The sequence below is a fragment of the Lissotriton helveticus genome, chromosome 6 (assembly GCF_964261635.1).
Source record: "Lissotriton helveticus chromosome 6, aLisHel1.1, whole genome shotgun sequence".
In the NCBI taxonomy this organism is placed as follows: domain Eukaryota; kingdom Metazoa; phylum Chordata; class Amphibia; order Caudata; family Salamandridae; genus Lissotriton; species Lissotriton helveticus.
In genome coordinates, this window is record NC_136067.1 from 1,753,352,935 (window position 1) to 1,753,365,492 (window position 12,558).

General features: G+C 44.0%; 1 protein-coding gene across 10 annotated transcripts in view; it reads right to left on the reverse strand.

Annotated features, from left to right (window-relative positions):
- GTF2A1L (general transcription factor IIA subunit 1 like) overlaps positions 1-12,558 on the reverse strand; it is a 1,231,875-nt gene that overhangs the window by 879,752 nt on the left and 339,565 nt on the right. For 9 of the 10 annotated variants that reach the window (XM_078649641.1, XM_078649637.1, XM_078649635.1 and 6 more), the window contains one exon: positions 10,571-10,626. The exons of the other annotated variant lie outside the window; for it this stretch is intronic. In XM_078649641.1, coding sequence (XP_078505767.1) covers positions 10,571-10,626 — 56 coding nt within the window. The remainder of the gene's footprint in view (positions 1-10,570; positions 10,627-12,558) is intronic. 10 annotated transcript variants of the gene reach the window in all.

Genomic DNA, 12,558 nt, shown 5'->3' on the forward strand with positions numbered 1-12,558 from the left:
AAAAGATTCTCTGGAAGAATTACAATCAAGGTACTGGTGGCTAGGCATGAGCCTGCATCATACCATGTTCGTAAAGAAGTGCCCAAACTGTAACAGAAATCGCAGTGATGAGAGAAACGGTGTAATACCGTGTCGTTTCACTCAAAGAAAAGATCAACAGTAAAAAGCAAAGCGTCCGATTAACATATACAGGCTAGTTTCCACTTATAATGTAGATCACCAGCGCTCGGCTGACGTCTGGACTGTTATACAAAGATTTGCGAGTCTAAATGGCATATACGCTAGAAGCATGCTACGTTTGACCATTGTTTTCACTCTAGCCCTCCAGCCTGAGGGGAAACATGGCCAAATGAGCATAGCACAGCGGGACTCTTCTCACTTCCTTCCTGAGGGATACGGGATGGTGTAAAGAAAAAACCAAGGCATAAAGCTATCTATAACAGAAAGGATATTAGGTTTGGGAGCTGGGTGGGTCAAACATCTAATAAGTGTCCAACGTAGTCTAAATAACCTGCCAAGAAATTCTCTGAAGGGATTCAGTCCGTACGAATTATTGTTTGGAACTAGGATGTTAGTCTTAGACCTCGACAGTCAGACTTCAGTGGTGAAGGAAAAAAGCTTTGATATCAAAGATCGTTTGGCTATTTTGCAGGACTTAAACGAAACAAGAAAAGACCTGAGCAACATAAAGTTGAAACAGCAGCCAACAACCACTGAAGAATCACCACCTGTCCCAGCAAGACCTGTCTGGATTCCAAAAGTCGGGGATCTAGTCAGAGAAAAGATCGCGGTAAAGAAGGAATTTGGGCCTTCTTACAGAAAAGCAGTTCCTGTCTTGTCTGTCAACGGGACAAGATCAGTTGTACTACCGCCGCTTGCTGGTAAAAAGGAGAACCGAGTTGTATCCATCGACCTGGTAAAACCACAATCATGTGGCCGATAACAAATAGTAGGCCAAGTGGACTCCCGAAAAGTAGTAGAACACCAAGATTTGCTACAAACACAGAGGTTCAATCTAAGAGGCTAATCACATTCGAAACGCCTACAGAACTACAACAAGGACTATGCAACAATGCAATGGAACTTAGACCTCTGAAAACCCAAATAAAAACATTTAGCAGAGACACACCAATCTATAATGAAGTAACAAACGACTATGCAAGAAACAGTAATCCTGAAGCAATTGGAACAATTGACAGAACTGCATCCGGCTACTTCATAAACTTCGATGATTCCTCTGAAGGCTTCACTGAATCAAAAACACAGCCATCAACAAAAACCTTTAAAGATAAAGTTAAAGTACTTTTGAAACAACTGAAAGAAACATATCTGATTTCTCCATGGATTGAATTTTGGGTGGGTTTTGGTGCATTTATCCTCATACTTTGGCTCATCATGGTACTAACTTTGGGACGCTTCATTGAGGGAAAATATGCTAAAATGGACACAGCAAGTCAGAAAATCAACTTGATCCTCAAACCACACACATCTTCACACGTCGAGAAAAGAGAACTTTCTTCAGTCAACTTCACAGCCAATCCTATACAGGGTGGGGTAGCATGGGACAACACTGACTACGAAATGTATGGTCCGGTTGAAATCCTGAAATATCCACACCAAATTAAGATCTCGTTGAGTGACTTTGTAAAACCAAGCTCATTTGCTGATGATTGGGACTTTGAAAGTATAAATAATATGATGTCTGACTTAGTGATGTCTGCTAAATTTACCAAACATGATTATTTGCAGGGTTCGACAAATTATGATAGTATGTACTGTTATAACCACTATGGTAACCATTTTCTACATAGATCTGCACAACCTAGAAATGTTTTAAATTATAATCAATGGGAACATTGTGCAACCCCTCCAAAAGGAAGCTCAAGAACCGTTTATGACAAATATTCATACTTTTCAGGTTTTAACACAAGTAATGCTGAAACATTTTATTTCAAATTGTCAAATAAGACAGGGACAAAGACCATGATAACAAACACGAAATTGATATATTCAGACTCATTCTTTGAACAAATGAATACTTTTGGTTTTGATTATTGGGACAAAAATGTTGAAGTAAAGAGTGTTTGGGGTACAAAAGAATGGCAAGTACAGGGTATAGAATCTTTGTTTAGAGCCTGCATGATCCCAGAACAAATTATATTTTTAAATGACACTGTTCAACAAACTACCTGTCTTGGCCTAGCCAAAATCAAAGTCTTAAATAAACCGTCTATTCCAAAACCAACAATGAACAGCAATAGCTCTACAGATGAAGAGATAGACGTAAATTATGTATTAAACCAAAACAGAACACATCCTGATTGGAAAAAGTGGTTGATCTGGCCCACAGATACAAATAACTGTCAAGACAGATTCCTGAACAAAACAGAGGGGTTCAAAATGACCAGGCCAGACCCTAGATATTCCCAAAGACAACACCCAGGGATAATAACCACCTACAGTGTGGGCAAATTATGCCTTCAGTGGCTACAAACTTCCACACTGGCAGAAATTAAGCAACACCTAACTTTACTTACTGATGGTGCTGACTTGCGTGATTTCATTAGGGGACCGCGCAAACAGCGTCAGAAACGTTTCATAGCAGCCTCTGTATATGCAGCATACAACGAGGCCTGGAAGGTGACTCAAATTGAGACAGCAGAAAGTATACGGGAAATTGACCGTATTAATTTGGAAAAATCACTTTCTGTAGTGGACAATGGGTTAATGACTGTCCTCCAGAATTTTTTCTCTGGACAGCATTGTGTCTTCAGCAATCGACATATTATCGCAAGACTTACTGTTGTTACAACACGGTCAGTCCCAATTGCGTTCTATTGTACAGCTAGGCTGGACGTTACAAAATCTGCATTCAGGCTATGTGCCTTGGCGTTTAATCAACACAACGTCACTATTCAATATCTTTAACCTCACTGATAAACAAATCAGTATGGCACAAAAGGGTGCTGATTATACAATCCTGAGCATTGAGAAACTCGAGAGATTACCAGTGACAATGTCAGAATGACCTGTCAGTGAATGGATAATACATGGGATAATTAATATTCCAATATCTACCTTCAGGTTTCAATACTGCCAAAAATATATACAGGCTGGCATGTACGAAAAATTGGGAAAAGGGTACATTAAAACAACATGGAACTTGCCCTATTCACATGCATGTGTCAGTAATAAAGGACAGAAAGTGTTTCTTAGTGGCAATAATTGTGCGATGTCACTGAGCGGTACACTTCTGTGTAATGGAATTAGTTTGCATGGAGCCTGTGAAGGGAACTCAAATAACCTTTCATGTCACCAACTAGGCGCACCTGCAACAGAGATAGAACCATTCTTTCAAAGACTCCATAATGGGAGTTACGTTCTAATTGTGGACCGCAGATGTTGTAGTCTTATGCCCGGGACTCCTTATCTCGTAACTACGACTGCGAAGGTCAAGTGCTGTGGACGCTTATTGTTCCCCAGCTCCCTTCCAGACAGGGAGGCAAGGGCATGGCCCAACTTGAAAATTACTTCTATTCGAATAGATACTTTAAGCAGAATGAAAACAGTGCTTCTTCAGACGCCGACCAGGCTCACGTCATCAAAAGACACGTATGATCTCCTAGTCGCAAGGACGACTGCAGAGATTCACTTATTGTTATCAACTAATTCCCCCATACATTTCGCAGAAATCCTGAATGAAATCTTTAATATTTCTGATACCAGTGGAGTCTCAAAAGTATTTAGGACAGTATTTTCGATGGCATTAACACCATTCAAAGCCATACTGGGTATTTTTCCAGATTTCGTCCATTCGATTTTTGGCGGACTTCCCCTCATTTTGGGACTAATTGCAGGAATCCTATTCCTAGTCCTTATATTTCGTTATGGCAAACCATGTCACAGACAAAACACCTGCGACAAGGTAAGAAACAATCCTAGCCATTGGATACCGGGACCGGATATCAAAAATCCTGGGACTATCCCGGCTTAGAGACCTGAACATGACTTGGTTTCTTTCATTTCGACCAATGTGGCAACGATGTGTTTTACCTGTATTAAGGTGCTTGCTATGCGGAGAAGAATGCGTGTTAGACACCTGTCTGACGCTACAATCGGATGCGCCAATGGATGCAGAAACATTGTTGAGTCCAATAAAGGCTCATGCTTTGTGCTGCCCTCAACGGCTACCAATCCTGATGACGGCATTCGTGGAAGCTTCACCACTACGATTGAGGGGTAGTGAAGTTCAAGATGAAAGCAGCATTGATCAGGTACGACCTTCTGTCAGCAATTCTAATCAAAACGTCAATGGAGACAATCATGCGCACGAATGCATGGTTACACCTTTTTCAGAGTTAGTGGAACTCTCCCAGGAAGCTGTTGACAGCTTTTTCGACAGTCTAAATGATATGATGTTCTCACCAGAGCAGAAATAGAGACTTTTGAGCAAGCTCGCACACGGCGTTCCCTGAATTTGGCCTTCAAGTAGAATAGCAAAATACCATGAACAATTTTCCCTCCAGTTCACGGTCAGCAAATTTTTTCAGCAGCCCCAAAATATTTTTACGAATTTTTCGGGACACTTATTTTCTGCTTAAAGTAAGAACTATTCTTAGAGAACTAAAATTTCTATTTTTAGATAGTTTATAGACATTAGCTGCCCGCTGGTATGTTCATAATAATTTTTATTCTGTGATGGAATGGTCTCGAACCTTTTTTCTGTATTAAGAGCCATTTCATGTGTAAATTCTCATATACAAATTAGTGATAATGTTTAGATATGCGTGATTACTTTAGCATTATTCTACAGCTCGAGTGCATATAATACATGTGACTGTTTTTTCCGTATATTTGATAATTTCAAAATGCATTTATGTATTTTGGGGTGGTAAGGTATACATGATACTCTACAGTATGTTTTCCTATGCATAGATTCGTAAATATGTCCATAGTTAGCGTGGAGTGGGTGTGATGTATTCCTATAGGTTCTGTATCGATCCCCCTATTCCTGACCTTATTCTGGTTAACAAGTTAACTAGCAGCCATCCCATGAGGCAGAAAACCCCCATGATGCAGGAACCGTTATCTGATTAAGCCACACTACGGCACAGGAACGTGTTATCTGATTAGGTCATAACGCTTGCCATCTAATTAGACAAGCGATATTCCTCCAGCCCCTGATAAGGCATATGGAGTTCTCAAAACAAATCAAACCTATGACAACCTGGGAAAAACCCTGCGGCCATTGTTTTGATTTCACCGAGAACTTCAGCAAAAGAATGTGCTAACGACCAGGTCGTATGACATCCTTATTGACGTATCTATGTCCATCCTTACGTCAATCTCGGCACCTTAAAGGTATAAATATTACCGATATTGCCCTATGCAAACACACGCGGTGGTGACGAGATCGGAGCAGCCAGACTTGCCGAAGCCCAGAGCAGAGCAGACCCCGCTGGCGCAGCCCCGCCTTCCTGACGCGCTGAGAACGAGGCGCTGCTTTCTCCTGCCGAGAAATCCAGCTCCGGCGCTTCCGGGTAGCCCTCGCAGGCAGCCTGGAATATCGAGACCAGAGACGAGAGATACCATCCCTCATTAATCCTAGATTCCAGGTACAGAACTGAATAACCCCTTGCAGAGAATTCTTTAGTCAGTCACTTGGCAAAACAAACTTAACTTAAACAGCTACTTTCTACTCCCGCCCACGTATTAGGCTTAGGTCAGGTACATCTGGGGTAGGCGTAGTTAGAAACACCAGTTGAGTACGATTAGTCAAATGTATATGTGTATGTATCTATTTTATCCATTTTAAACCATCATATGGCTTAGAAACCATATCAATGTTTTTACAGTATTATTTTATACTTCTGCTTCTAATGTATGCACTTTACTTAACCATAAGTATTGCAATAATATCGATCCATTTCTCTTGTATGAGAAAAGAGACTGATCAATAAATAACATCTTTTATTGAACACGCCCGTCTCTTCCTTTTCTCTACAATCTGGTGAGACTAAGAATGCACGTACTGACTGAGTAAAATAAGTCGTCTTTTGTTTTCACACGACTCTAGAGATACACTCTTGATTAGGGGAGAGCAAAGTTGTCATGTTCTATGGTTGTCAGAAACTAAATCCCTTCTTGTCTATCCAGGGAGGTTCAACTCCTCCTTGCCTATTCGAGAAAGTTTCTAGTGAACTCTGAGCTAGCTGGCAAACCCAAAACTTTAAGTCTAATATCGACAGTAGTAGACCTAGTTAACGTCTGGTCTAGGCCTATACTATTGAAGGTATTATTCCAATGCGCAGAGCCTATTGGGATAATAGGAACTACACTACAGGAGGACTGGCCTAAAGCAGGTTGCCTACTGTTGGACCTGGAAAAGGCGTTCGACAGCCTGGAATGGGGGTATCTGAGGTCAGTTCTGGGGAACTATGAGCTGGACGCCGATTTCCTGCGCATGGTGGGCCTCCTGCACCGAGACCCGGTGGTCCGGGTGAGGTTGGTACCCAATGTGTCAGAGACAGTGGCGGTGGGCAGAGGAACCCGGCAGGGGTGCCCTCTGTCCCCGCTGCTCTTTGTGCTGGCCATGGAGCCCCTGGCTGCGGCCATGCAACAGACGCTGGGTGTTGGGATCCCGTCGGGAGACGGTATACACCAGGTGTCACTCTATGCCGACGACTTACTAGTTTTCGTCAGAGATGGCAGCGACATCCCGGACAGGCTGGACCGTCTGCTGAGTGACTTTGCGGAGCTTTCTAGCCTTCGGGTCAACGCCGGCAAGTCGGGCCTCTTTGCGTTTAGGGACGGAGTGGAGGATCCGGGGTTTCGGCTGCAAGGCACGAGAGTTCCGTGGATGGCGGACACATTCAAGTATTTGGGAATACAGATTTATCGCCAGCCGGCTGACCTCCATGACGGGAACCTGGGCCGCGCAGTGACTGCGCTCAGATCGTAGATTGGCTTCTGGTCCACACTCCCGCTAACACCCACAGGTAGAGTAGCCCTGGCCAAAGTGGTCATGCTCCCACGCTTGCTCTACTACTTCACTAACTTGCCCCTGTTTCTGACAGCTTCATTTTTTAACATGCTAGACAGGATCCTCCGTGACTTTGTCTGGGGCACCTCCAGGCATCGGCTGGCACTCCGGAAGTTGTTTCTCCCTACTGATCAGGGTGGATTCGCGGCCCCCTGCTTTGAGCACTACTACCTTGCGGCGCAGCTTCAGTGGGCTGCTCGCTGGTTGGCGGACAGGGGAAGGGAGGACACGGCCACCAGGGACCCTCCATACGCGCTGGAGCGAATACAAGTGCTGTTTCACCCACTGACCGCCCCGGAGCGTCCCACCCAGCTGCTGCTGGCGGTGGCATACCGGTGTTTTCGCAGGGCACTGAGGCTCATGCGTGCAGTCCGCCCATACGCGCCGGCGGTGCCATTGGAAGGCTCACCGGGAGGAGGGGGGTCTTTACGCGCTCTATGATAGAGAAGTGGCATGATGTGGGCCTGCAGACGCTGGGTGACCTGTATAGAGATGGAGCGCTGATGTCATACGAGACGTTGGTCGCTGACGAGGGGCTCCCACCAGGGGGGTTTCTGCTGCACCGCTCCCTACTGGCACACATGACTAGGGGATGGGGGGACGTTGCGACGGAGCCCGAACAGCACCCCACCATACAATATTTACACGTCATGGAAAGGGGGAGGCATCTGGTTTGGTGGTTTGCTGCGTCGCTGAGCGCGCACACGGCAATAGGCTTAGACGCTTTACGGGGCAAATGGGAGCAAGATCTGGGGCGGCCCCTGGAAGATAAAGAATGGGAGACAGTCCTCAAGAGCCCTGTGAGGATTCCCCGGAACATGTGGTTTCGCCAAATTCAGATCTACATAATTCATAGGGACTTCCTAACCCCAGCTTTAATTAACAGGTATTTTCACAGGGCGGACGCGGCCTGTCCCAGATGTGAGGCCGTGGATGCTGAAATACTACACATACTGTGGGGATTCTCAGGGCTGGGCACTTACTGGGGGGACATAGGTAGGCTTCTTGCGCAATGTACAGGGTGCGTCATCCCTTGCAACTGGCCCGAATTCCTTCTGCATCCCTTTAAGAGGCCCTGAAGGGAAAAAGCAGCGTCCCGGTTCCTAGATCTGGGGTTAGTGGTGGCGGTGCGTCTCCTCATCAAGAGATGGAAGGCGCGTGACCCGCCCAGTGCGCAGGCTTGGGCCCTGTCCCTTCAGGCGTGGGCCAGGGCGGAATGGACTGCTATACGGCGGGAGGAAACGGTGGGACTCCGCAGGGAGCCTATGGCAGACACCTGGTAGCGGATGCTTTGCAATCTACAGACGGGAGGGGCAACTGCTGCTGAAGGTCCGTCAGTGGATTAGACGGGGCTGCTGTTGGCCTGGGGATACGCGCTGGGGGGCACCGCACATGACAACTTACAGAGTGTGATGCATGAGACTGACGACAGGGGTGTGATGGGAGTTGCAGACACGCGGAGTTGAGGGAGGGGCATCTGAGTGGGTGGAGGGGTGGGTGTCCGGGGTGGAGGCTGCTGGTGAGGGGGGGGGAGACAACATTGACTGTCTGCTCATGGCTATGTCGCGCTGTGCTTGGCTGTGTTAGTAACGTTAAGAGTTTATTGTTGGGAAATTTAGCTCACTTCTGTACCTGGAGCATGGTCGCACAGGCCTCCCTTTACTTTATTTGACTTGGATGCACTCGGGCACGATTGCTAATTGCAGGACTGTTTGTAAATCACAATGCAGGCCTACAATGTTTATGTATCTGACAATTGAAGCATTACTGCAGCAATATAGTAGAGGAATATGTATGTGCATTGAGCCGTTTGCGGAAATGTATCTGAAAAAAAAAAATGCCAATAAACAGATTTGACAAAAAAAAAATGAGTAGCAAGAAAAGCCTGCTATTAAGCAGGGTTTTCCCGTTTTGCCCAGGAAGAAGTCAAGAAGAATATTATGGGTCTGTTCAGAGGTAAAGAACCAGGCCCGATGGAATCCTGCCTGATGTATATCAGAGTGATGTGGCTACCTGGGTGCCGGTTTTGACTAATGTTTTGAACAGAGCTGTGAAGGTAGCTCTTCTTCCTCACGGTCCGCTGCTGTCATTATTCCAGTCTTCAAAAATAGGGACAGGGATAGCCCTTCATATTATAGACCAATCTCCCTTCTCATTTCTATCGTCAAGGTTTTAGGGAGGAACCCTACTGGATAGAGCTATTCATTGGTCCGAGGAGCTCAGTATACTCTCTGACATCCAATATGGTTTTAGAACAGGGACAGCAACAGTCGATCAATACATAAATCTTTATATATTTTAAATAACTATATAGTGGCCTGCAATGTCTCTATCCAGTTAGCTTTTATGGATTTAACCTAAGACTTTGACTGGGTTAACTGTGATGAATTGTGGAGAATTATTGTGAACATAGGGGTTAACCAGAACATAAAATCTTCCTGAGGGATCTCCAAGCATATGCTGAGGCGGTCATCAGATACTCCTCTGGTTTCTGTTGGACAGAGAGTTTCAAACTTTGCTGGCTGTCCGTCAAGAATGCATCTTGGCCCCCGTTTTATTTACTTTAATTATAAATCGACTAGAACAGGTTTTAGTGGATGAGGGAACAGACTTCCCACAGGTTAATGGCTAGCTCTTGCCCGTTTTGTTGTATGCAGACAATGTTGTTTTAATGGCCAAAACAGCCCTAACCAAGGATTATTTCTTAAATTCTTAAATTGAGGTAATCCTGTAGGTACAGCCAGCTAATAATATTAGCTATATGGTGTCACTGGCTTTATATACCTGAATATGTCGCAGATTAAATAATTAAGACGTTGTTTTAAATGTCATAAGGAATTAATGTGTTGATACTTTGTACACAAAGAATTCAAGTTCAAAGTATAGATAACTACTTAATTGAAACATGCACATATTACTATACTGTAGGATTCAATGCTTTTGAGGGGGGGGGGATTACATAAAATATATGGTCAAACTCCAAGTGTGTCCCAAGGATGATGAGCTGATTATTGTAGAACTGCCTTAGCTTTGTTTTGCAGTTTATAGGTTACGTTGCTATTTTAATTTGTTTCATGTTTTATTGATTCTACTATAAGCACAATAAAAATAGATGTTTAAAACAAGTGATAAGGTATGAACATGTTTTATTTTGTGGCTGTTATTTCATCATATATAGCACAGTCTTTGTATTATATATTGGCTTTGCATACACTTAAATTTAGTTACATTTACATTAGTTCTATTGCATGCACATTAAAAGCAATTCCTTATAAAAATAGTTATGAACTTAAATGTATATATTTTATTTGTTACACGAGACACGTTTTAAGTTCAAGTGTCTCTGTGACAAGATTTTTTTTAATGTTTATTCATTTTTGTAACTTTGTTATATGAATAGTTGCATACATTGTGACAAAAAAACAGCAACACACAGAGAAAAATGTGATGTAATGCAAACAAAAACGGATAGCAGACCCTTATGTCTTGCTCCATAAATTAAACATTTTTTAATTAAAATTTACATACCAGTTCGGCTGAAGAAAAGTTATGAACATTTCTACCAGTAGGAATAACCAAAGATGCTAAAAAAAGTTTACAAAAATAGGTTAAAATAATGAATTTTGTATATGAGATATATCAATAACATCAACATTCCATCTGGAAATAATTTTTCTTTCCAATTCCAGCTTCTTTATCTCCCCCATGTCCAGGCACTCAAATCTAATAAACACAATTGCGTACCCTTCATTGAATAGCACTAGGTAAAACAAAGTAGAGATTATGGGCCAGATGTACGACTATGTTTGCATGCACAAACGGGTATGCGAAACTGTTTGCATGTGCAAAAACAGCATGGGGAATATACAAACCCTATTTTGTGAGTTACAATTTTTTGCGACTGCGACTCCCTATTGGGAAGGGGCGTTCCCTTCCTAATAGCGAGCGCAACCCTATGCAAGAACGTGGTCTTCAATTGCAGGCACAAACACTCGCAAATTATCACCCCCATGTGCTTCCCCATGGGACCCCTTCCCCTTTGCAAATGCAGGGGGAAATATTTTATAAGGGCAGGCAGTGGTCCCAAGTACCACTGCCTGCCCTTAAAAAAATTAAACAAAAACGTTTCAATTATGATTATGTTTTTAAATGCATCCAGTTTTCTTTTAATAAAAACGGGCTGCATTAAAAAAAACAGCTTTATTTAAAAGCGGTCCCAGACACGGTGGTCTGCTGAGCCAAGCAGGCCACCATATCTGGGAGGGCCTGCCATTCCCAATGGGGTCGCAAATTGCGAGAGGCACATTAATATTTATAAGTCTCTCAATTTGCGACCCCATTGGGAATCGCTAACAGTGTGACATTCACTGTTGTACATTGAAAATAGCGCCTCGCAAATTGCGAGTCGCAAAAAACTCGCAATTCGCAAGGAGCTATGTCCACGGTGGTACATCTGGGCCCATAAGATCAAAGGTCTTATGTAGAGTACCTTGGAACAAAATACAGCATATCTCCAAAACCTAATGTTCTCATTGTGGATGAGTGCAGACTGCCATGCATTTGGTAAGCAAGATCGCAGTGGGTTTGGCTTTAGGTAACTTAGTAGGCCTGTTCATGGCTTCTGCTCCCAAACAGTACAACACTCTCTCGACCAGGGCCGGAAAGGCCATGTCTAACTGATCAGAAACCAAAATTATTGCTCACCATAGGTAGCAGCCAGTCACAAAGTTAGAACTAGATTAAGGTACCACTGAGGCATTATGAAGGGTGAAATGTGTTGCAAACCTTTCAAGAACCTCTATCTACAGCAGAGGAGTTGAAGAGGGGTATCAGGCAACCGCAGAAAGTGAGAGAGGGCTAAAAGATAGCCATTTAAGGTGCCCAAAGCAGAGCCCTGATGGGCAAAGGAAGGATATATAGAAGGGCCTGTGAGAGGGGAGCAGAAATAGGGTCAATCTGTTTCACCATGCCACAAACTTTTCCCAACAGCAGGCGTATACCTGGCTGCCAAGATATATTTGGAGACTTCGGGCAGAAGATGGAAAGCTTTCAACTGTCACCGCTCAATCTCCACCCATGGAGAGTTGACCGGTTCAGGTGGAGAATCCTCCCTTGCTGCTGAGAGAGAAGATCCTCCCGAAAGGCCAGCCTGATCGGAGGACAGAGTGCAATTCAAAACAGTTCAGGATACCAAACTCTCCGAGCAAAGTTCGGAGCCACAAGGATGACTAGAGCCTGTCCTTCCTGATTTTCTTAAGCAATCTGGGCAGAAATAGTATGGGCAGAAAGGCGTACAGGAGGCCTGTGCTTCACTTGAAATGAAAAGGGTCTCAGAGCGTGAGCCGCCTTGGAAACTCCAGCACACAGAACTGCTGCCATTGGTGTTCTCAGTGGTGGCAAAATGATCTAACCAAGGCTCTCGCCACTGCTGAAATTGATCATGCACCACTTCCGAATGAAGACACCACTCGTGATTCGCTAAGCATCTTCAGCTGACACTGCAGTGGTGTTGACCT